Below are 25,019 nucleotides of genomic sequence, written 5' to 3' on the forward strand. Positions count from 1 at the left end.
GCCATTTTGAGGACATTAGTTGTCTTGTGTTGCTCTTAAACTTCATATCTTCTTTCCATCTTTTACACCCAGTTTAACGTGTGAAGAGATATGCGTGACTGCAGCTCATTTCAGCTGACATGTCACAGAGGGGAAAATCTAGATGTGTTTCCTTATAGTTTGAGCTCAGTTCCTTTTACCGCTGATTAAGGTGTTTCTGCAGGATCCAATATTAGATTAATTCTGAAAAGATCAATTCTGTATCAAAGTTGCACAACGGTACCCGTTATTAATGCTGTATTCTTGCACTCGCCTCAGTCAAGTCTGAAACAAAAAGAACACACAGAACAGCGCCAGATGCAGTGATGAAAAATACAGAAAAACAGACACTCATCCAGGGGGGTTATAAGCAGAAACACATTTAGTATTTATTAAAATCTGAACACATTTTCTGCAGCCAGAGTTCTGATGGGAACTAGCAGGGGAGATGATATTTCTCCAGCTTTAGCTTCTCCTCATTGATTCCCTGTTAAATTCAGATGAGAATTTAAATTTTTTCTCCTCACATATGAAGCTCTTAATGACCAAACTTCATCATATCTTAAAGATCTCATAGTTGGATATTTTCCAAACAGAGCACTTTGCTCACACCCTCTCTACCTTTAAGATGAGGCTTAAAACTTTCCTTTCTGATAAATGGCTCATTTTAAATGTATTTAATTGGATTTCATTGGGTTATGATTACAATGAATTGGAATCTAATTGGCTTTAATTGGACTGTATCACTGATGTGCCTTGACGCGACGTTTGTTGTGATTTTGACCTATATAAGTAAACTGAGTTGAAATTTAATTTAATTGAATTTACTGGTTGGACATACTTTAGGCCTGTATAAGAATCAATTAGATTATAAACTATTACATGCCACTTCTTATTAGTTCAGTCTGTATCCTGTTGGTTATCTTCAACCTGGAAAATCAGGTTTTATCACTGAAAAACCTGAACATTTTTGGACCTATTCAAATGTAGGAACTAATTAAGTAAACTGTATCGATGTAATATAGCCTGTATATAGGCTGACCCACGTTTTCAATATTCCTCTGCTGTCCTACGTTTTAAAGTATCCTGCAATTGAAGCTCTCCATGTCCGCTAAAATAGAGTTATTGCTGGGGACTTTTTGGCGGAGGAGCTGTTAAAACGCTGAAATGAGCTGCAGCCATGATGATGCGACTGCCGCAGGCGGAGTCAGCTGCTGGCCTGAACCCTCTGTTTCAGTCAGCCTGGCTGCTGTCCTGTCATCGGTCTGGGTGTGGTTTTGCAGCAGGGGTACCGTTAGCAGGAAATCAAGCTCCCAGTCCATTTTACTTTAAGGCGAAACAAAGAAAAACACCCCCACAAGCGCAGAATTTAAAGTAGCTCTTCGTAGTCAAGCAAAACGTAACGTTTGTTTCCTCGAGACCGTTTGTTTGGCGCCGTTGTTCTGATGGGAAAAAGTTTTCTGCTGGTTACCTTCACGAGTCCTCAGATTTATTAACTTTATTTAAAGAGAAAAACGCCGAATCGGACGTAAAAGAAAGGAAAGATGCCGAAAACGGTAAGTCGAACTCTCTTCATAGTTACCATCTTTATCTCAGGCTTTGTTCCCTTTATCCCTTTAAAAGTTAACGGAACTGACTGTTTTACACTGCTACGCAACAGGGATATTAAAGTGACTTTAGTAAGTGCTTAATGTACATCTAATGGTGTTTTAATTGCTATAACATCCGTTTAAACTCACAAGAGGATTGCTGTGGTACTTTCCGTTAAGTGTGTGCGCGTGCGCGCTCCCGCCCCTGTGTTCACTAAAATTAGCGCCTTTAATCAAACCGTTCATTCAAGCCTTCATACTTAAAACTGCACGTAAATGCATCACTGTAGTCTTACCGCCGCTGCTCAAGACCATAAAAAGCTCACTTATTTCTGGGTTTTCAGCGGATGTGTGGCCTACAGTAGCAAAGCGAGCTAGCCCTCCTTTTCAAGGCCTCCTTCCCATCCACCTCCAACAAGGAGGAATTTGAAGTTTCATTTAGGCCAGCTGTGTTGCCCAAATCTGGGGCAAATGGATGCAAACGTACTATACTGCCACTCTGGCACAAGACAAAAAAAAAAGAGAGAGGATGGTCATTGAGGGACGAACCCAGAGCTCAACAGATTTGTGCTGGTACCGGTGAAGCTCATCACAAAGAAAAGCAGAGACACAAAGACAAGTCTGTCAGACAGACGGCATTAAAAAGGCACAGTTTCTGATCATGGCCTCATCACTTAACAGAGCTCAAGTGGTTTCAAACCCACCTCAGATAATTGCCACTGATGAGGAAATGCTTTAAAATGTCTGACTTTTGCTTTCTGAAATAAGATAACATGGCAACTGGACTATACTGGCAGTCTTCCCAGTCTGAGATAACCACATGAACAATCTGACCTTAAGAACACGATGCCCGTAAAAGATACGACTAATAAGATGAGGATGAACCGCACACAAAGACGAAATCTGTTATTTTTATCATATGTAACTGAGTTGTTCTGATCATGCGTTACTTTGGTCACCCAGAGTAACACTAGACCAGTCATTTTAGGTTTTTAATGACATTTTTAAGTATAAAAGCTACGCCCGTCGCTCACGTGGAACATTTGAAAGCAAATGGCTCCAAGTCTTGTACCTGGTCTCTTCCTGTAGTATTGTTTATAGTACTTCCCCGACATTCTTTCCAGCTGTCACCCAGAATGAAATGTTGAGCATTGTTACCTTTAATGTAAACTTTACGCAGCTATTTTTCATGAAAAATGTGGCATTTGGCCGGTAAACAACCATGGGATATTAATAGATTATAGTCAAGGGAGAACTGTTGTCAAAACTAGTGTAGTTTAGCAGTGGTGGACACTGTTGGTTGTATACAGCCATCAACAGGAGGGACTTAGATTGTCTGGGCAATATTAACCCTATATTAGCAAGTATTAACCCTCTTAGTCCTTTACACAGCGTTGGTGTTTGTGCCAAAGGTCTGCAAAGTGCAGCTGGGATGCTGTATATCTACAAAATCAGAGCTGCATCGTACAGTACGTGCAGTAGCCTCTGATATAACAGCTAAAACATCTCAAAAGCAGCTGTTTGGCGGTGAAAAATCAGTTCACAAGAAGAGGGAAAGTGCTGCACCGACTGTTGGCAATTTGTAAAAAAGAGGTTGTGGACAAAATAGATGGTCAAGAGGAAGCAGCAAGGATTTCTCAAAACAAACAGAGGATTGTGGCTTTTAATAATAAGCTGCGTGTGATGTGCTGCCAACACTAAAAACACAATAAACTAGGCTGCTCGAGGAGTTATTCTGTTCCATTTGTGACAAATCGGTGCACCCAGCGAAGTCGATATAACTGATAAACTGGTTCAACACTTCCTTTTGTCGAGCTCAACATTCAGCAGACCAGGTGAATAAAAATGGGAACTGAGATACGCAGATTCAGCAAGTCCTCCAAAAACCCCGCTCTGCACTCACAGTGAAAGTTGTAATTAAATGCGCGTCACGCTGGCTCAGGGAATGCACGATTCGTGGCTTAAAACAAGAGATTTGTTCCATTAACTGTTTCAGAGCACTCGTTTGTTTTTCCATACAGTTTATTTGTCCTGCGTCTAAGTTGTGCAGTGTTTCACAGAAGGAATAACTATTGAGAAATTCAGTGTTTGCTGGACTGCTCTTTGGCAGTGCTTCAGTTTCCCAAGGAAGTCATGTTGTGACTCAAGGTTTCTGCACTTACATCAGTTCCTTTCTGGTAATTTCCTCGCCTGCAGCCTTATATGGACTTTCACATCACAGTCTGACTTTACTCCTCCCTGTTTCCCCCAGCGTGGTCCTCAGATGCCATGCTTCACTTTAGATCACATTTAAAGCAGTGCAGGAAGTACAGAATACGATGCATTCTTCTCTTTATCCTATTTTATAGCGTTTTTTTAGTCTTTCATCCAAATCATTTACTCCTTTCTTGGTGCTGTTTCAGCTTATTACTTGTTTATTAAGGAAGTATGACCAATTTACTCCAAATTGCATTTCATTTGAAAAAGGTGGGGTTGTTTTTTTGCCCCCCCCCCCACATTAAAGTATTTAAATGATACACTGATATTTGGTTTTACTGCTTAAAACTTTAGCACATAGAAGAAGAAGGGTTTTTCCAGCTCACTTAACCACAGCAAATTCATACTTTGCTATCTACTTTTTGAACAATAGAGCCATGTCAGTTGATACAGCAGAACACCAGCTTTTTAATCAGTTTTCCCATCAATAAATACAGAAAATGTCCAGTTATTATCACACAAAACTTGAGCATAACTTACCATTTTAGCCCAACATGTAGGAAATCAGGACAGACGTGGTTTTCTTGTTGGGAGGACCGGCCTTGTCTATGGAGACATGGTAAATGGAAAGACCTGGAGGTATGCAAGTAGGAGATTAAATGGGTCTGTAGGGCGCACATAGCAGAGCAGATTAAGACTGTGTGGAGTCTGAGGTGGCGGACAAACCTCAAACAAAAGTTCTGGTGTTTATACGCAAATCATTTTCCTCTTATTTTTCTGTTTGGAAGTTGTGGGAAAATCAAAGTTCTGACAGTAAGTTTTCTGTTTCTTGGTCATTAATGATTATTTTTACATGCTTATCTCGGTTGTTGCTATCATAACAGTTGCTGTGTTTGCTTGTTTCTAGTTTAGGTAACATTATAATTTGCATAGTGTATAATCTACTGCTGAATGCCCATGAAATCCAAGGTTATTACGATGTGGCACATCTTGGAATAATGGCTTTAACAGGCCTTAACAGGCATGCTGTGCTTTGCAATGTGAGCAGGAGTTAAGTATGAGTTTGCTCCTTAACTACCCTACTGACCTGCTAAAATATGTGCTGGTTTGGATCTGCTTATAAAGGAATAAAACCAATTTCACCACACTCCTAGAGCAAGTAGCTGCTATGCTGTATGACTGAATAATTAGTGGCCATTGAGTTGAAGGAGATGTTGGAACTATGCTGGAATTATTTACAGGTTTATTTAATGTATGGACAATGAAGAACATAATGAGATATCTTGGTTCTTCCTTGTCTTTTGTTTTTGAATGCTTTATCTATTGCTCTGACAATGCAACACAGGACTTGAACCCTGAGAAAGTCTTGGCAAACAAAGCCAGTTGGGGGGCTTGTGGGTCAGGTTGGTAAACGGGTAATAACTTACCTGATGGACTCTACTATAGAGTTTAAACACATTTCATGATGCAAACAGTTGCTGAAAGACTCCATCTTCCCGGCATGTGTGTGCTGTGTGGTCCCCTGCTTGCTTTGACCGAAAACCTCATCCTCTCCTTAACCCCCCCTCTTCCTGTCACTCGGTTTGAACTCAGCCGTGAGGCTTCCTCTGTGCAGTGCAAATGTGCACGGAAACACACAACATAGGTGAGATGTTGAGGCTCCACAATAAAATGATTCTTATTTGAACCGTTTCAGGAATGATTTGCAGCTGTAATTGTTCATTTCTCTTCAGAGGATATAAACACGTTTGCTGTCTTGCTCACATGTCCTCTCGCATGATTGCCCTTGTGTTGCTGGCTTGAAGTGATAGAATAGCAAGGCTGTTAAGTGCGGTTCACACAGGGTAGGTTCAACCATTTCATATTCAGCTTGACGTTGTCTGAACCTTTAATGTCCTGACTTGACATTCTAGTAATACCGTTTCAACTGACTGGACTGAATCTGACCTCCACGTTTTGAATGTTAGATAAGCTGCATATCAGATTACCAAAATGATCAGTGATAAAGGAGTGTTGATTTAAGGTGACCTTGTCAGACTGTTATAGATGGCATGACTCAGAGCTATGACTCCCATTGCTCAACTGTTGTACTGTTTGTTCTGGTCCCAGTTGAATACGTTTTGCTTATTGTACGCAGTGCAGGGGACCTTCTGCCCGCTCAGCCTGAGGAATTGTCAGTCACATACATTTTCTTTGCAGGCGATCCTCAGATTGTGTCCAGCTTGTTCCTAAAACCACTTAGCGTTATCTTCTCTGTCTCCCTCGCTCCAGTCGGCAGGACGGTGGTGGTGACCCACACACTGACATAACACCGGTGTGTGAATGAATACAACATCGAGCGCTCCCTTTGAATTTTAATCTTCTGATCTCTTGATCTTTGCAAAATATACGAGGGATGAAGTATGGAATCAAAAGTATGGATGATTGTGTGTGCTCCACATCTTTAAATCACACCTTTTTTAAAAAAAGATATATGTATTTTTGTACATTTGCTAACTCTTTCATGCAGTGTTGTTAATGGCCGTAAACTTTAGATCTAAAACAAATGTGTTCATGTGATGTTTATCACCTAAATTTCTCTTCCTATGGACTCACTGCTTATTCCAGCAGTTTTCAGCCACATTTTAAAGGCTAAAAACATTTATGATGCGGACAGGTTGAATTATAATACCTTTGCTGAGTCTTGACCTTTAGCCTCTACTGTGGCTTGTTTTTGGTGCTTATTCAAAAATGTTAGCATGCTAACACTATGCTAACAATAACACGTCTTGTAACAGTTGACAAAGTCGTGGAATTGCAATTTGCACAATTGTCTTCAGTCCTTTGAAAATGGGAGGATGAAACCAGCAAACTTGTCATTTTTCCACATGGTGTTCATGTTGCCGACTGAGTTTAAACTCATCTGTAACATGCTCCTGTCTTCTGTCGTAGGCATGCTGTATCTATCATATACGGCCTCAAAGGCGAAAAGAAATATTATTTTAATTCATTTTCCACACTCAATTTCCCAAATAAATGCTTCTTATTCTTTCTGTATTGTAATAAAAAAACAGACAATAAAATCATTCATCCATTTTCTATCCACGCTTAATCCACAGCAGGGTCATGGGGGGGCTGGAGCCTGTCCTGGGCGAGATGCAGGGGTACACCCTGGAAGGGTCGCCAGTCCATCACTGGGCCACAGAGAGACAAACAACCATGAACACTCACACTCACTCCTACGCAGACTCACCAGTTAACCTAACAGGCATGTTTTTGGACGGTGGGAGGAAGCCTGAGTGAGAGAACCCACAATAAAATCAATAATCATTCTTTTTATCAACTAGAATTATGCCATCAATGATTGCAAATGTTACGTGAAATAAACAGCCGGTCATATGCAGTTTGGATGGTTATTTTAACATTTAGGTAAAAGTACCGGCTCAATAATCCACTGGCATGGCTGCAGGCTCTTGCTCTCCTGCAGTGGTTCTCAATGTGGGTTCAGGTTCCCTTGGGAGTCCTTGAAGGGCTTCCAGGGGTCCCCAAAAATTTGGAAATACAATATTACGTAAAATATTGTAAAACATCAACAGCCATCTGTTCTTCTGATTGTTCACGCTTCGGTTTATTCGGACGCCATGTTATATTCTCACTTGCTCTGAGGCCGTCTTTTGTATGAACAGGCCCTGAATTCTGACTTCAGGATCGTGTTTCTCCACACAAACTGTTGGATGAACTTCTGAAATGATATCTCAGTCCATCTATAGTCATCATTATCAAATGTTAAACACATCTGTCCACAGCAAGTCCTCTTCTCCTCCTCCTTACAAGATGGCGTCCCATCCCTGCTTACAGCACATTCACGTTCTCTGTTGTCCTAAATTTGGCTTTAATGAACAAATTAAAGATTAGAATGAAAGAAATCCTAATGAAACTCTTTGTTTCTTTGCATTTTTACCTTCAGTAATGATGATACTAATTCTATATAGATATATTGACGTTTACCTTTTCATGAATGAGGCACAAAGAGAGGTTTTCTTTTCGTTTTTTTAGTATGGCTGATGAGGATTGCATGTTTTAAGCAAGAACCAAAATTAGAGGTGAGAAGACTGGGTTTGATAAACCAAAGAACAGTCACGGTATGATGGGTTTCCATCTGGTTAGTCATATCAGTAGCAGCCGGCTGAATAAATGAGCTTAAGGAAGCATATTAAACAAATAGAGATACAAAGTTTCAGGCAGTCAGTGAAGTTCAAAGCGACACAACAAGACAGATCATTCAGCAAGTCAGTAACGAACTGACTGTTCTATCAAAAGTGTCATAAAAGTAATCTTATAGATTTATGAAAAGCCTGAACAAAGTTAAAGACTTTATTCCTGTCGTATCATTTTGGTGTTGTGTTGAGAAAGAGTCATGGAAACATGACACATAGGCCTGAGAGTGGTGTTTTCTCAGCATGCGCTAATAATAGTGTCTAAAGTGTTTAGAGTTCTGGCCATGAGAGACACGCCCAAACCAGGCAGAAGATGTAGAAGCGTTGTTCCCTTTTCATGCGACGTTAACCGTTCTGACCCCGGAAATGAAACTGGAGCTGAATTTATAACCACCCTGAAAAATGTTCCGCTTAGCTCAGATGTGCTGGTTAAAATAGTGACATATAAATAGCTCCATAAAGCAAATTGTAGGAACAAACCTGAAGGTTTCACTCTGACTTTTAACTGCTGGGATGACAGGAAGTGACAGAGGGGAAAGTGTCCTGAGCGGTAAATGGGGTCCTGCTGACATGGATGGGAAAGAACGCAACTCTAATCAGCCCTGCAACTGAGAAATAATGCATACCATTGTTGTTCAGGGCAGGCGTGGGCCTCTGCCTGCACAGTTATTTCCCAACAGGCCTGCATGCTGCTGTTTTCATCATCTCTTAGAGGGGAGAGAAAGTGAGAGATTCCTGCCTGGTCAGCTCACTGAGCACTGGATCATTTTTAACACGGGGTAACCTCTGTGAGTGGGACACAAAGGTTGAATAAATGTGGTCGATTTTCGATGGCCTTGTCATACACAGTGCATTGAAAGGCATTTGAAAAGTTGCCTGAATGGCAAAAACAACCCACTGCTGTAAACTTGTAGAGAAAGATCAACTATGTTTTCAGTGTTAAATTCCTCTACTGCCGAGAGTTTGGATGCAGACAGGTTGCTCGATGCATGGCAGGATGTAGATGACTCTCATGAGAGATCAGTGTTTAGCAGTCTTGCCTCACAAGGCCCAGCCGCCAGAGGATGTGGTTACTTCCTGTAGATAAGTTCTGCCCTGAGACTGAGTCAGAGTGGCACATTTGTTGTAAACTGTGTGGAACCATGAGACACAGTCTTAAGAGAATTCTACTTACATTGTGTCAAAATGTAATGAATAAAAGGGCAGTGCTGATGGCACCGTGGAGTTTAACTTGTTTTCAAATGACACGGTCTATTTAGAGAGTGCAGAGAGAGATGTGGGTGCAGCCAGACTTTCCCAGACCTTTCAGCATGAAATCAGATTTTTGTGCCACTGCACGTAGAATTATGCACGATTCTAACATTTTGATAGTTGTAATTGAAGCTTTCGGTGTGTACACAGAGCTCCTTTGTTGACAGGAATATTTGTAACGGCTTTAACGACGTAGAAACAAATCATTTATGTTTATAATCGCACAATTATTCTTAACATAAGCATTTGTTTTCTATGTTCGCTTTGTCTGGATCTGTGTTTGATGATGTGATTTATTTCTTCCCGGTTCCACAGATCAGTGTAAGAGTCACCACGATGGATGCTGAGCTGGAGTTTGCCATTCAGCCCAATACAACAGGAAAGCAGCTCTTTGACCAGGTATGACAAAAACTTCCTCTTCTGGCCACGGTATTGAGCTCAGCCTGGGAAGTTAATAATTTATCAAAAAAGATTTGGCTTGTTTTGTATGCGACATTGCATGTTTTTTTTATCCTTTAATCCTGTTTTTAAGCTATAACCACAGTTAACTGAACATTATACTGATAACTGCAGCGGCTGTTATCATTAACAGTAAATCAGATGATTATTTCTTGATCTATTGATAATTATTTGGGCGATTATAGAAAAATATTCTCCAGATTTTCCAGCTTGCGTGTTTTGTCAGACATGAGTTATTTAATGTGCTGAGTACCATTTATTTGATTAAATTAGCTACTGCAGTCATTGCAGTTTAAAACAAGCAATATAGACATACCACAAATATTCAAATTTAATTGTAAGATCAAGTCAAAAAGATCTTTATAAGAAACATCCAGTATTTAAGAGCAGATTTATAAGTGGGTCCCGCCGTATAATGTTTAGGTTCTATAAGCAGAGAGTCGTGTAGCTCAAAAAGCAAAAGCCACATCACCCTTTGTCACAAAGTGGGATTAACCAGCTGGGCCCAGCTATGGATCTCAGTGGTCAGGAGGTCAATGGGCCTGAGATGTATTCAGGAAAAAAGCCCTTTGCTCTGCAGGGGGTCTCTTCCATCCATCAAGTCATTATTCATACCGGCTTTATTCTGTGCAGGAGACTGGGACAGAGGGAGAAACACATGCACAGACAATCATGCACACTCACAACTGTAGCTAATTTAGAGTTAACCTTCCATGCATGTTTTTGGACTGTGGGATGAAAAAAAAAACTCACTCTGTGCTCAGGGAGAACACGCTAACTCCAGGTGGACATCAAGCCACCAGAGACATCCCAGTTAAACACTCTTTTCGTGTTTTAAAGGTTGTGAAGACCATTGGACTCAGAGAGGTTTGGTATTTTGGACTCCAGTACCAAGATACAAAGGGTTTCTCTACATGGCTGAAGCTCAATAAGAAGGTGAGCTCCTCAGCTTTTGCTTTTATCTTTGTCTCTTCTTTTTCAAGGCTGAGCCCCTCACTGATGTCATGTTTTATTTTAGGTGACGGCCCAGGATGTGAGGAAGGAAAGCCCGCTGCTGTTTAAGTTCCGTGCCAAGTTCTTCCCTGAGGATGTTTCAGAGGAGCTAATCCAGGATGCCACGCAGCGGCTGTTCTTCCTGCAGGTGAAGGAGGGAATCCTCAATGACGACATCTACTGTCCCCCAGAGACAGCCGTGCTCCTGGCCTCCTACGCAGTGCAGGCCAAGTTCGCCGACTACAACAAGGAAGTCCACACAACAGGCTATCTGAACAGTGAACACCTGCTCCCTCAGAGGTAACCTGAGCTTTACCATTTATCATCTCAGTCTGATGAGACTGCGAGGTGTGACTCTGAATGACACTGGGGTTTCTCATGTTCTCAGAGTTCTGGATCAGCACAAACTCAACAAGGAGCAGTGGGAGGAGAGGATTCAAGTGTGGCATGAGGAACACAAGGGCATGATAAGGTAGCAGCTGTTCACTTGCATGCATTCACATTACAGGTTCATACTTATCTGTACCACCATAAAAACACGTAGCTTGAGTTTTCCTTATTATTTTAGCTCGTTTGCTCACTCTCAGTCGCTCCTTATCGTGACTTAGAGCCACCTTTCATGTTTCCACAGAGAGGAGTCCATGATGGAATATCTGAAAATTGCTCAGGACCTGGAGATGTATGGAGTCAACTACTTCAGCATCAAGAATAAGAAAGGAACAGAGCTGTGGTTGGGAGTGGATGCATTGGGTCTTAACATTTATGAACAGAATGACAAGTAAGTGGTTCAGTCTGGTTCAATCTGGTGAGCTCCGCTGTATGACTGATTGATGCCAGCTGACAAACAGTTTGTTTTTGCACTTTTGTTCAACAGAATGACGCCCAAAATCGGATTTCCTTGGAGTGAAATAAGGAACATTTCCTTCAACGACAAGAAGTTTGTCATTAAACCAATTGACAAGAAAGCACCTGTATGTTAACTCTTAGCAAGAAACCTTTTTTTCACATGTTTGTGCATAACTTCCATAATAAAAACCTCTAATGCTGGAATTTTAGGACTTTGTCTTCTACGCGCCGAGACTGCGCATCAACAAACGCATTCTGGCTCTGTGCATGGGCAACCACGAGCTGTACATGCGCCGCCGCAAGCCGGACACCATCGAAGTGCAGCAGATGAAGGCTCAAGCTCGGGAGGAGAAGAATCACAAAAAGATGGAGAGGCAAGGATGTACAAATATTTCACATGTGGATCTAATGAATAGCTCTGCTGCTGTGAGAGCAGCAAACCTGTAATAATCACAGTGTGAGACCGCAGAGTGCAGCAAAATTAACTGCTTTGAACTACTTCATTTGTGGTAGATGGTTTGTGTGACCTTTATGCTGGGATGTCAAATCAAACATATCTTCGAATGTAAGGTGCAACAAGATCGCTGTAACACACCTGATTCTCTTTCCACTAGAGCTCTGCTGGAGAATGAAAAGAGGAAAAGAGAAGTTGCCGAAAAGGAAAAGGAGAAGATTGAAAAGGAGAAGGAGGAACTGATGGAGCGATTAAAGCAGATTGAGGAGCAGACGAAAAAAGCCCAGCAGGGTGGGTATCCTGTCAGAATTCAAGTAAAGCTTGATGTTGGGCTTGTGTTAAGTACTTGCGTGTGTCTGCACAGAGCTGGAGGAGCAGACGCAGAGGGCTCTGGAGCTGGAGCAGGAGAGGAAGCGAGCTCAGGAGGATGCTGAGCGTCTGGAGACCGATCTGAAGGGCGCAGAGGATGCCAAGCTGGCGCTGCTGCAGCAGTCAGAGAGTCAGATGAAGAACCAAGAACACCTGGTCAGTTGTCTAAAAGAAAAGGAAAAGTTGTTTAATCGTGGACACTTTGATGCAGTGATGGCTGAAAAATGTCTGCTTTTATTATTCAAGTTTCAATAAAGTTTGTGAAATTAAAAACGATTGTTCTTTTAGGCTACAGAGTTGGCTGAACTGACTTCAAAGATTTCCCTGCTGGAGGATGCCAAGAAGAAGAAGGAGGAGGAGGCTGTGCAGTGGGAACAGAAGGTATGGTCTTTTTTTTTTAAACCCAACAGTCAGAAATGTCCTGCTAATGTCTCCTTATCACTGAGAGAAATAGTTGTATCCACCCTGAAAGAACAGTTTACATACGAAAAAATGTTAACAGGGAGTTACCACGCAAACACAGCTACACCGCTCTGTTTCCTCCTCCCCCTTCTGTTCAAAAAATATAACTTGTACTTTACAGCCACCAAGTGGTGAGGAGTGAGAAGGCAGCCGGATTACGTTAACTACTATCAGACTGAGGGTGTCTCATTTTTTATCCCTTCTTTCTTACCTCACTGGAAAATGTTGGAAAATGAGATGAAGAAAAGGTGGCAGGAGAAATTCTTTAGGATGTAGGAAAAGACGACCACACAGCAACATGAATCCGACTGCACTTCCACTAAGATGTTATGTGGGTTTAGAGTAATGAAGCTGGCAAAACATATTCCACTAAAAGCACGTCAAATACTTTGCCTAAAATGTTCCCATCGTGTCGTTTTTCTAAAGCTAAATTACTGATATAATAAGCAAGAAAAAGCCACAAAAATGAAAGGTAATGTTGTCACAGGCCGGTCACGATCGTTTATTTACATGAACCCAGAGGTGTGATTGTGTAAAAGTGTTTATTTACATGAACCCAGAGGTGTGATTGTGTAAAAGCTGCGATCGGTGGGCCATGATGATCCCCTTTGCTTTCAAAAAGGATGATCCAGGCTCTCCTACATATACAAAGGGATAATAGAGGAAGCTCCTTTTCACTTCGCATTTAAAGAATCTTGACAAGGTTAGTTAGGAAGAGATTTTTTAGTTGTTTTTTGGATTTGTTATTCTGTAGGGGAAAAAAGAGAGAAAAAGAAAAGTTAGCTCAGCCCCTTTATTTTTCTCTTTTTTTGAGCCATAATTATAATTCGTATTCCAGGCTTAACCATAGCTGATTCCTTTTTTTAGCAGCTCATAAAACGAATATTGTGCTTTGTGTTGTTATTCCTCTGCACAACGAGTGCAGTGTAACAAAGAGAGAAAAACCTGTGGTACATTTTTAGGTTTAGACATTTGAGCCCCGTCATCTTTAAAAGCGTAGTTCGCCCTGTCAGTCCACACACATTTGCATCACTGTAATTGCTTGTTTTCTTAGGCTACCTTGGTGCAGGAAGACCTGGAGAAGACCAAAGAAGAGCTGAAGAACAAAGTGATGTCGGCTCACATTCAGGAGCCCCTCAACGCAGAGAACGAGCACGACGAGAACGACGAGAGCAGCGCTGAGGCCAGCGCCGAGTTCACAGACGCAGCCACGTACAAGGACCGCAGCGAAGAGGAGAGAATGACCGAGGCAGAGAAGAACGAACGCTTGCAGAAACATCTACTCGTAAGTCTCAGCCCATATCTAAAGAGGATTCATTGAAGCACTAAATCAGAAGGCTGACAGCGCGCACATTTATTTTAAGCTGCATATTCTGTCTCAAAGTAAATCATCGGCTGAGCTGTGGAGTTGCAGCGTCAGAGTGCCAGTTAAACGGCATCAAACGTTAGGGACGGTTTGTAAAGGAAATTAATGAAAGAAGAAGACAGGAGGAAAAAGAGACTTGGAAACTAGCACTTACATTTTGAGCTGCCTGCAGCTCTGTTTCCAGGTAGTTTGAATGTCGTGTACAGTAATAACGATAAGTTAAAGTAAGTAATAAGTAGATAATTACGAAAGGACGGAGAGGAGCTCACCTCTCCTTTAAATACCGTGTGGGCAAAAACCTAAAAGCTTTGGACATGAAACTGTACAGAAGGTTCAGAGAACACAGAAAAATCTGTGTATGTAAGGAACAAACCCATAAACCGAAGCCGAACAGTCAGCGTCCATCCGGCAACGCTACATTAAAACATACATGATTTACATGCTACTGTCAGTCCCTAAGTGCATTTACTAGTGTTGATTAAAACTCTACTGTGCAAATATGCACCCCTCCTTACTTATTTATCAGAAACTGAGGCAAACTTGGTCTGACAAATGCAAATTTAGAATTCTGTTGGAAAATCACGGATCCTGCAGGATTAAGAGGAACAGCTCATAAGTCATTATCTGTGATGGCATTGTTAAAGCTGAATGATTCATACAGGATCTGGAGCAGCATAATCATATATAAGCATATTATGTCAGAGACAACCACATACTTCATCAGCAGACTCCACAGTAAAGGAGCTAAACTGGCCCAGTTGCAGCCAAAACTATCACCCAATAAAAACGCTGGAAAAGACCTGAACTGTTGAGCAACTTCAATTTGATATAAAGCAAGAAAAGGAAAATATTTTACTTCTAAAACTATTATTTGTTTCCAAAGTTCCCAAACACTCATAGTGATGCAACACAGTGGTAAACATGCCTCAGTCCCAACTGACATTTCCCTGTCTCCACATTTCTCACTGTTTCCCATTAGATATGAGATTTAAATACAGGAATATACGTTAGGAAAAGGGGAAGTTGGTGCAAAACTCTGGGAAAGATTTGTTCATCGTAACGTATTACTTTGATGACTGTGCTTTTAGGCTTTAAGCTCAGAGCTGGCCAACGCTCGGGATGAGAGCAAGAAGACAGTGAACGACATGATCCATGCAGAGAACATGAAGGCAGGACGCGACAAGTACAAGACCCTCCGACAGATCCGGTCAGGAAACACCAAACAGCGCATCGATGAGTTTGAATGCATGTGATGTGTGTGCGTTCACCGATGCCGCGCTGCCTGGACTGCAGTCCTGCCTCACTCAAGCTGTTCTGTCTGTACCCAACCATATCAGATCCACATCATGACCCGGCTGCTAAAGCACAGCACATTGTACAAATAAGGATCTGGAAAATTTCATTTGTTGTCATCTCTGAATTTAAATTTAGGCAAGTCACCGGTTGAAAAGGGACGTACTGTATCGTGGTTGTACATTCTTCATTAATCATTAGCAAAGGGCTCACACCACCTCCTTTCCATGACAAATCGAGCGAGCTGTCTTGCATTTTTCTGTCAGTTTTACGTCACAATTTCAAAACAAAAGCCTCAGACATAAATCCAAATTAGGCACAACTTGAAAACAGGGCTGTAGAAATAATCCTGCTGTACGCATTCAACGGTTCTTCTTAGCAAGCTGGATCTTTTTAGACGGTTCTCCTCTTCACGATGCTTCCCTGTAGTTTTAAAACCAGCTGCATGGTGATCTACGTAAGCAGACACATGTATGACGCTCCGATGTCTGCGAGGAGCTTTAATAGAGCAGTATTATTATCATGTTTTTCCCTCAGATTTACAGGTTATTTTCTTTTCGTTTGACTGCTTATTCCACAACTGTTACAAATCACACAGTATTTGCAACCCAACCATAATGTGATATTAAAGATTTCATTTCCATTTAGAGATTTTGGTCTGTTTTTGTCTGTTTTTGCCTTTTTCTTTAAGCCACTTTGCAAATACGGAGCCTCGATGTAAAGCTCTCTGCTCAAGATGATTCATTCTTTGTAGGCACACCTTAAACTATTGACATTTCTTTTTTAAAAGAAACCTATGCTGGCGGCGTGTAGACAAAGGAAAAAACAACTTGATGCACATCTGGCGCAAGCAAAGGACTGTTTTTAGCGTAAAGACACTGAAGAAGCTAAGTTAGAATAAGAATATGGCACATTGAATTCATTCTGACTTTAATTTACCCCTAAAATTGAGCGCTGCTTGATTTCACTGAAGCCAGTGTTCAACTGAAGTATCTGGTGAGGACATTTGGAGTTTGTGTGTAAGTTTTTGATCATTAATTCTGTTTTTCTGTGAGAATTTTTATTATTAAGATAAACTGTTTTTGTCCACCGATATCATACAAGGTAAAAGTTGTGGTTTTAACAGCTCCGCTGCGTGACATATTCCCTCAAAGCAGTAAGACACGTAAAATGAACCGCTTTCATTAGACATGCACTGGAAAGCTACAGTCGAAACATACGCTCACAGACGGCACTTTTTCCACTTGCATTTTTGATATACTGTAAGTATTTAATTACATTTGTGTATTTTGTAATTGGGATTTTTCACATGTGAGGTGCAAGAGACGCATCTGAGGATATTTTTATATAACAGAAATCTGGAAGTGCTTGTCAATAAAAACTGCCTTTGTTGAAAAGGAGCGTTTGGATGATGGTATTCAACCGATTGAAGAGCTGAGGTGAGGGAACGATGCACCAGATTCTGTCATAGGACCATTGAGTCGCTTATCGCGGGGCCACGAATGGAAATAAGTACCAAAAGAGTTCTTCCTGCTGCCACATTTCATTGTTAATGTTGAGGCTTTCTTGCTTGTTCGCAGATTTTTTTTTTTTTAGAAATTAGTATTTGAAAAGATTTATTTACACTATTTTGCAAGTGTGAAAAATGTATTTTAGTGATAAATATTTCTGGTTATTTTGTTTCGATCGTGTCTTTTATTGAACGAACGTTTGTGCCAAGATGCATTTTCATGAACAATCTGTGCGCTTTGCTGCCAACACTTCTTGTATCTGCTGTGAAATTGAAAGAAAAAATCATAAAAATGTTGCTGTTTTGGACCCCAGTGACTGTCATTGTGCTGCACGGTGTGTTTTTGTCCCGTTGCATGTTGTAGTAGCACCATATTAAGTTTATTAAAAGTTGCCACTCAGTATTTAGTCATGAACCAGAAAAGACTGAATCCTGGTAAAGATTGTAATGACAGACAGTGCCTTGCCCAGTTTATTATTCAGATCTTGCCTCTTAAAATCTTCCTTTCACTAATTAATAAAAGTTTGGATAAAACGCTTGTTTTTTTCCCTTTATTCTTCTCTATTTCTACAACAATTGATGGTATTTCATCAACATCCACAAGGTGGCTCAGTTCATGTTGCAAAGTCACATTTAGTCCACATCACGGTAGACGTAACATGTCATTTATTTACATAATGGAACATTATTTCATTACCTGGATTATTCATCAAGAGGTCTCTCATATCTTAAGTGAACATATCTGTGCACGATATGCTTGAATTAGGTTTTTAAGAAAAGCCTAAACACTACAAAAGCGATACAAAAACACGGCTACACCCAACGTGGGAAAACCACCACCACTCGCACAACATGTTTGCAAATTATGTTTCTGCAAACGGTAAACTCTTGAGATGCCTCTCAGTCCATTTTCCCTTAAACGCCGCACACAGCATTGTCACATGAATCCTGTTAGGAGCACTCGGGTAACTCAAATCTACTTCAAACCACCTGGTGACTGACAGGCGGGTAAATAAGAAAGTCTCTGTTGTGCAAGTTTGAGCCTTTGCATGTGAGTGCAGACTGCAGAAGGCATCCGTCTCCAAACGGACACATTTCCAGAGCTACAAGCTCCTACAGTCATTATGACGCTGTAAACCAGGTGGAACTGAACTCTTCACATTCATGCACTGTGGAAAGGGCTTGTGCAGGCTGAATGTTCATTAACACTGACGTGGATAAGATAGTTAAAGCAGAATTTGCAGTCTTTGTTTTATTTGTTGTAATAGGAAATTGAACAACAGCAAAGGGAGGTGGTATTTTTTTATCTCCAACTTCCCCTATATTTGTGGTATTAATGGCCAAAAACGGGTGTTGAAATGGTTAGCACACTGAACTGCCACTTAGAGATAAGCTGCAATAACTCTTCCTGTATGAGCAAAGCTCGCAGAGTACGCTTCAGCGTTTTTAATCGAATGAGTCAGTATATCTGCTGGCATGCCTCACTACCCCGGCTGAATCCATAACTATTAAACATCACTTTAACTTCTTCATAAAGCTTATCAAACCAGAAATTCAAATGACAAATAGAAAGGCACTTAAGCTCACAACTGTGTAGTCTGAGAGGGAGAAAGGCGCTTTTAAAAAGGATGAAACCTCTATGAAGTATCCACGTTAATCGCTTCAGATATAATCAGAATGCAGAAGTATGTTGAACTGCTCCTTTAAAGGACTCTTATGAGGGCCTTTGACCTACCAACAGACTCTGTGGCTGCCCAATGTCAACTTTTTGAACTGTAACATCATTTTAAATTCTAGTGAGCCTTATTTTTAGCGTTATCTTGTTGATGTGACAATCTTGTAAAGAGGCAGTGCCTGCAGTAGTACACCAGTTTTACTCGAGGTTTCTCAACCGACTTATAGAGTCAACAGATTTCAGACTGTTAGGAGCAGAATCATCCTAAAAATCTAAACTTTTCCCCCTATAATCAGCACACAAATGTGTATTTTCTGTGTGTGTTTTCCATCCACAAAAAAAAAGACACTAAAACAAAAGCATCCATTAAATATTCAGATCTCTGATGTGGTTAAAACACCTTTGGCAGGAGTAACGCGTCTTATTTGAGACTATCCTTCAAACTCGGCTCACCTTTTCTGTAAGTTTCTTCCATTATTCGACGGGGCGTGTCAGTACTGAGAATACTGAAAATACTCTATTACTCTAAAAAAAAAAATACTCTCAAAGAGTGAGAACCATCGATGGAAGCAGGATGTTCCGGTGCTTAGTTAAGGGTCTGAAACTTATGTCAATTTGAACAAAATGAATTAAACTATCAAAAAGAGAAAAAGAAATCATTTGAATCTTGTTAAAGATTGGTCTAAAACAACAAATTGGGACAACTACCCATCAGTTTTCTCTTGAAATGGCTCCATAACAGCATAATTTGTACTAACACCTTGTTAGTTTACATATTCATACAGGTCATTTCACTTTCATATATAACTGTTTGTCTACAGTTTAACTTTTTAAAATTTCCCAGAGGCTCCTATTGAAGTAGTGACAATATGTTTTGGGAGAGGCCTGATTGATGCTGCAGGACCTTGGCAGGGTCAGTCTGGAGATATATGGTAAATGGACTTGTACTTGTATAGCACTTTTCTAGTCTAACTGACCACTCAAAGCGCTTCACTACATGCCGCATTCACCCCACTCACACACACTCATACAGCACGTCTTAAGATACACATAACTACGTGCTTTCTAATCATTCACACACACATTCACAATGATACACTGGGGGGGCAACATGGGGTTCAGTGTCTTGCCCAAGGACGCTTTGACATGTATCCTGGGGAAGCCAGAGTCAAACCACCGACCTTCCGATTGGTGGGCGACTGCTCTTCCTCCTGAGCTACAGCCGCCCCAAGGGAGGCTTAGAGAAAACTTATGACGTGTCAAGAAGGAACCAACATGTCTGGACCTTCCTTATAGAAATCATATGAGGAAGATAACACCTAAAATCTTGTTGTTTTGCACATACCTTAGTGTATAAATAGGACATGGTTTCTTTGTCCGAGGTCTTACCTCAGATGCATGCGAGCTGTGTGACCCGGTGTACACCGCATTAAAGAATATTCTCTTGCTTCCAGCCTCATCTACTTTGACTCTTGATCCTGATGACAACAGAGCGGCTGCCCGGGAAACCCTCCTTACAGGTAGTTAAAGTAAATAAAGGGCCATACGTTAGACAGAACTTCAAATATGGGATCATGCGACCCAACAATGTCATATTGTAATAAAATTCACTACTGCTTCTCAAGCTTGTGTGACTGCAAGTAGCTGTTTGTGGAGTTTTGGCTGCTCTGTTAGGTGTCATGGAAGACAATTTATGGGCTTTTTCCTCTTCTTGCAATGACGTGTTTATGGCAGAGTTAGGACACTTAGATGAAAGCGTCCTTTGAAGACGCAGTTTTTTTTGTTTTTTAGCAGAATTGTAATCTGAATACCTTTTATGCCAAACAGATTTGCTTTGCCATGGGAAGCTTTATAAATGTAAAGTTCCCCTTGATGCCCATCAACTGCCCATTTATTTATTTTTGTTACAATATTTCACATGTAATAGTGCCGAACCGGACCGGGGGACAGGGAAAGAGGAAGAGCAAAGAAGAAGAAACAGAACAAAAATAGAAAGAAAAACCAGACAACCAGCTGCTACACCTGTAAAAACGAAACAGAAGACAATCCACGGCCTCTGTTGGGAATCCAGCCTTAGCGCCACCAGGAGCACCTGAAAGCAGACAAGCAGAGAAAAATAAACACACAAACAAACAAAAACAAGCACAAGAAGCGGCAATCAGAAGCAGGCAGAGAGGGCCACAAGACCCAGGCCACCAGCAGCCCCAACGGAGCACAGAACCCAGGAAGCCCACCGCAGGGACAACCACGCATCCACCCAGAAGACTGCAGAGGAAGCCCCCGGACAGAGCCCCCATAAGCATAGAGCAGAGGCCCCCCGGGAACCAGGGGCAACGGCCCACCGACCCCGCCAGGCCCCAGCCGCCCAGACATGAAGACCATGAAGACGCAGTTTTTGAATGAATCATTCTGCGTTTGAACCAAAGCTTTGAACAAAACATGTGTTCTTGGTTATAAAACGCAATATCTTGAATCAACATTTCTCTTTTTTAAAGCATTCGTCATAAGTCTGCACCACCCCCCCCCCGGATCAAATCTAAATATGGACAGCAGTCTTTGCTGGAATCAAATCAAATGGGCATATAGACTTTTCACTTGCCTCAACATTCCTGGAGTGTTTTTTTTTTATTTCCTTTTTTGGGGCGTATCTTGTTTTCTGTTGTGCTCGTGTTTGTGCACCAGACTGTGGCATTGACTGAAGATCAGGAGGGCAGGATGTTCCTGACTGGAGACCGAGGCATTTAGATAAAATGAGTTGAAAGATGGCTCGTATGAGCCTCCAAGGACCACACATGTGAAACCTGGAGCTAGAGACTGAAGATGCATGGTTTTCTCATAAACTGACTGCCCATTACAGCCGGGGCTTTGCTGACCCTTCCCCTGCATGTTGCTGCAGCTACACTGACGTTACATTAATTTCCGAACAGACCGTTTTGTTGCACTCTGACCACTCTGTATGAGTGGCATACAGTGGACTCTGTCTTCAGCCCCTTGCTTTGTTTATTGAAGCTCAACATACAGCACGGTTGTAGCTGCAGGGGGAAGTCAGGCAGGACTTTTGGTGCATTAGCCCAGAGTGACATGAGGAAGTTACACATCACCGTGCATAGCAAATGCTTGAGTTGTTGCAAAAACGAGGGTGACATGAAATAGTACAGCCATAAAAGCATTGTCTTCTCTGTCTACTTCTCTTGCTGAGGAGATAAACTAAGAGATGATCAACGGGTGGGAGGGAACTAAAGGCCAGTGAGGGGTAATGGTGCAGGAGATGGAAAAAATATACATAAACAAGCAAATACTACTGACATTAATGTTAGTGGAGTGATAAAAAAAAAAGGGTCTTGTGATCTTGTGCTGTCGCTGTAACTAATAACATTCAAACTTTCCACTAAGTCTCACATGGGAGTTTGTTACACGGATTTTTTAAGACTTTCAAAGTTTGCACATTCAGTTCCATTTCTGCATGAATGCCACAAGGCGAGCAAAACTGTTGAATATGTCTCAGCAAACCTTTATCTCAAAAACTGTGAGCCATTAATGCCTTCAACAGCATTTCACAACTGTGACATGTTGACACTTTATTTCCACATATTTCCTGAGAGCTAGCTTTGCAGTTATCTTCCTTGTTTTGACTTCCTCTTTGCTGTGTCGAAGCTCAGTGGTCAAACGAACTGTCTTGTGCGCAGTGTCATCATTGTGAACGCTCACGGGAGGAAAGAAGAGTGCTGCTCTCCAGCTCATCTACTTCGGCATCACCAGGTAACAAATTAGCTTCTAACTTCTTAACACAGCATGTGTCAATGAGTAAAAGGAGCAGCATATGTACAAGGTATGCATCTGTGCCAGGTGTTTGTTCATGTACTGCATGTTTGGACTGGTACCGGTGTCTTGTTCATTTACTCTACAGAGCCATCTTTGATGTTGCGCGGGATCCGGCCCCCCACTTAGTGTATTTGACAAGCTGAGTTGGACACTCTGTATCAGTGAGTGTCAGTTTGTCAAATACCCCAAGTGAGGTGTCACTTGTCACCAAATTAAGGTCACTCCACAGACTGAGCGGCCAGCTGCATGGCGGGACACTGAGGACACAGAAAACTCCACCGAAAAAGGCTAAAAACTCTTTTTAAATGCATCTTTTAAGGCTGTTAACGTTGTTATATCAGAGGTGGAAACAGCATCTTTGTAACTGTTAGCGCTAGTATGAAATTAACTGTCAAGCAGATCAAGAATCACAAGTCTTGGAGATCAAAATCTACATTTAGTTAACCGACTTTATAATGATCTTTAATTAGAAGTCAACCTTGAATCTATGTTTTTTCAACCTCTTCATTTCTATATTTACTGCACAGCAACAACCTGAATGTAATGTTTGATATGCCGCCAGTGAGCAAAATTAAAAAAGTACCCTAGGTAACTGTGTCATTTGTATTTATGTATAAAGTACAAGGTGGGCAGAAATGATCTGTTTCTGTTTCAGCAAAGACTGAAGGGACGATGGCCTGCTGAGAAGATTTTTGGTAAATTGCTGACATATGTGGTTCATGAAGTGTTTGATTAAACTCTTGAGCGAACATGTCTTCTCTGCACCAGCATGTGGAGCCACATGTCTTTCCAGCTTCAAATCTGAGAATCAGACTGTGACTCTGCAGAGTGAAAAAGACTTTATTAATAATAATAAAGTGACTCACTGAGCCTTGAAGCATTTCATTGATTCTTTGTGTTAATGCATTCTAACATGATGTGACAGAAGGCATTAAATCTGAGTGATGGAGGTGAACAAAGGAAGGGTTGAATGTACAATCTGAGGCCTGTGGCGGTACCACAGACTCAAGCTTATCATCCAACTGACTTCTCAAAGACGACACTTATCAGGCCGGTTTACATTTCCTGTAAGAACAAATGTCTGTTTGACATATTGGCAACATTCTCACTAACTATCCTCTGTTTCAGCAAATCCAATATTGCACCAAATCAGACTTTAATGCAATAACTGCTTTGGAAAGTCCTAAATTGCTTGATGTCAATGGGCAGAACACACTAAGAACTGCTAAAAATATATTCACGTCTATGATTGTTGACACTTAAGTTGTCAGTTTTGTTTGCACAAATTAAAGCTATCAGTTGCTGGAGAGGTTTGCATCTGCTTTAGATATTTGCACAACATACCATTAACAATGTTTTTTACTGAGATGGCATGAGACAGATGAGTCTGTAGTGTTTTGTGCACAAATGCTCCTAATTTTCTTTCTGTGGCACTCCCACACAGCAAAGAAACACGGCAACATTATTATGATTATTTCCAATTTTTTTAAAAAACAAACAATTTAAGCCACAATTGTCTCATGATTAATTTAATTCTTTTTGAAGGTTGTCCAAATGTCACATTGTACTGTACGCTGTGACCGCATTTTGTCTAGCTTTCAAGGCCTTGGCCATGTTTTTGAATTTAGATTTGACTGGAGCAGGACCTCATTACATAGTTTTTGTCACAGTCTGCCCTATCACCTTATGTTATATCACAGTCTGTTTAATCATGTTATGTTCTAGCCATGTTTTTTCTCTGTCACGTTCAGTTCACTCAAGTCACCTGGTTAATTGTTCACATCTGCACCGCAATCACTGATCACTCCCTAGACAGTATTTAGCTTCCTGGTTTACTTTGAGTCACTGCAGAATCCTCACTATCCATTCATGCCACGCCACGCCACAGAAAGATAAGTTTGGTTCCTGCCTTGTTAATCTAGCCACAGTATTTATTCGTAGTGTTGTTTTTCCATAGCCTTGTTTTGTTTAGTGTTTTTCATGTTTAAGTATTTTTGATGATCCGGCCTTTTGTTCGTGCTCCCTGATTTGAATAAACCTTTGATTTTTGGAAAAGAGCTGCATCTGGGTCCTACCTTTCCACAATCCTGACAGTTTTAAAGCCACCTGAATAAGTTTGAGCCCATAAATATTCAAGGTTAAGTTCCCTCATTGAGTAAAGGACATGACATCAGCAACATCATTTTTCAGACTCTCATCTGACGAAGACCTGTGATTCCTGACTGGCCACACATTCAAAACTTTGACAAAATGTGAGTTGTTCTGCGGCTTAATAAAATGAAAAGGAATGGTGAAAAGGTGTCACCGTCTAACAGGCTTACCTGTCTTTTACTCTCAGTTAAAACACTCACTGCAAGGTTTCTGTGAATCTGTGGGCTTCGCGCCACGAGAAATTACAGCATTTCCTTCTTGCATGCTACGTTCATCTCTTCTCTTTTTCCCTTGTGTTGCTGTTATTCAGTTTGCCCAGTATGTGGTGGCAGTGCTCCATTCTTTGATTTGTACATAAGGTCAGCGTCA

General features: G+C 41.2%; 1 protein-coding gene across 1 annotated transcript; it reads left to right on the plus strand.

Moving 5' to 3' along the window:
* The first annotated feature begins 1,245 nt into the window (after nt 1-1,245).
* msna (moesin a) lies at nt 1,246-17,536 on the plus strand. The gene is made up of 13 exons (XM_072374225.1): nt 1,246-1,574; nt 9,566-9,649; nt 10,550-10,645; nt 10,728-11,002; nt 11,091-11,174; nt 11,334-11,480; nt 11,577-11,673; nt 11,759-11,922; nt 12,163-12,293; nt 12,367-12,527; nt 12,660-12,752; nt 13,888-14,118; nt 15,288-17,536. The coding sequence occupies exons 1-13, from the start codon at nt 1,563-1,565 to the stop codon at nt 15,450-15,452; spliced, it is 1,740 nt and encodes a 579-aa protein (XP_072230326.1). The 5' UTR covers nt 1,246-1,562; the 3' UTR covers nt 15,453-17,536.
* Nucleotides 17,537-25,019: the final 7,483 nt, after the last annotated feature.

Source organism: Leuresthes tenuis, unplaced genomic scaffold, assembly GCF_036924035.1.
Source record: "Leuresthes tenuis unplaced genomic scaffold, fLeuTen1.0.hap1 SCAF_21, whole genome shotgun sequence".
NCBI lineage: Eukaryota > Metazoa > Chordata > Actinopteri > Atheriniformes > Atherinopsidae > Leuresthes > Leuresthes tenuis.

Coding starts and splice junctions, on each gene's coding strand:
- msna (XM_072374225.1), top strand. Junction 11,481..11,576: donor ATTTATGAACAGAATGACAA/GTAAGTGGTTCA, acceptor TTTGTTCAACAG/AATGACGCCCAAAATCGGAT. Junction 12,753..13,887: donor CTGTGCAGTGGGAACAGAAG/GTATGGTCTTTT, acceptor TTGTTTTCTTAG/GCTACCTTGGTGCAGGAAGA.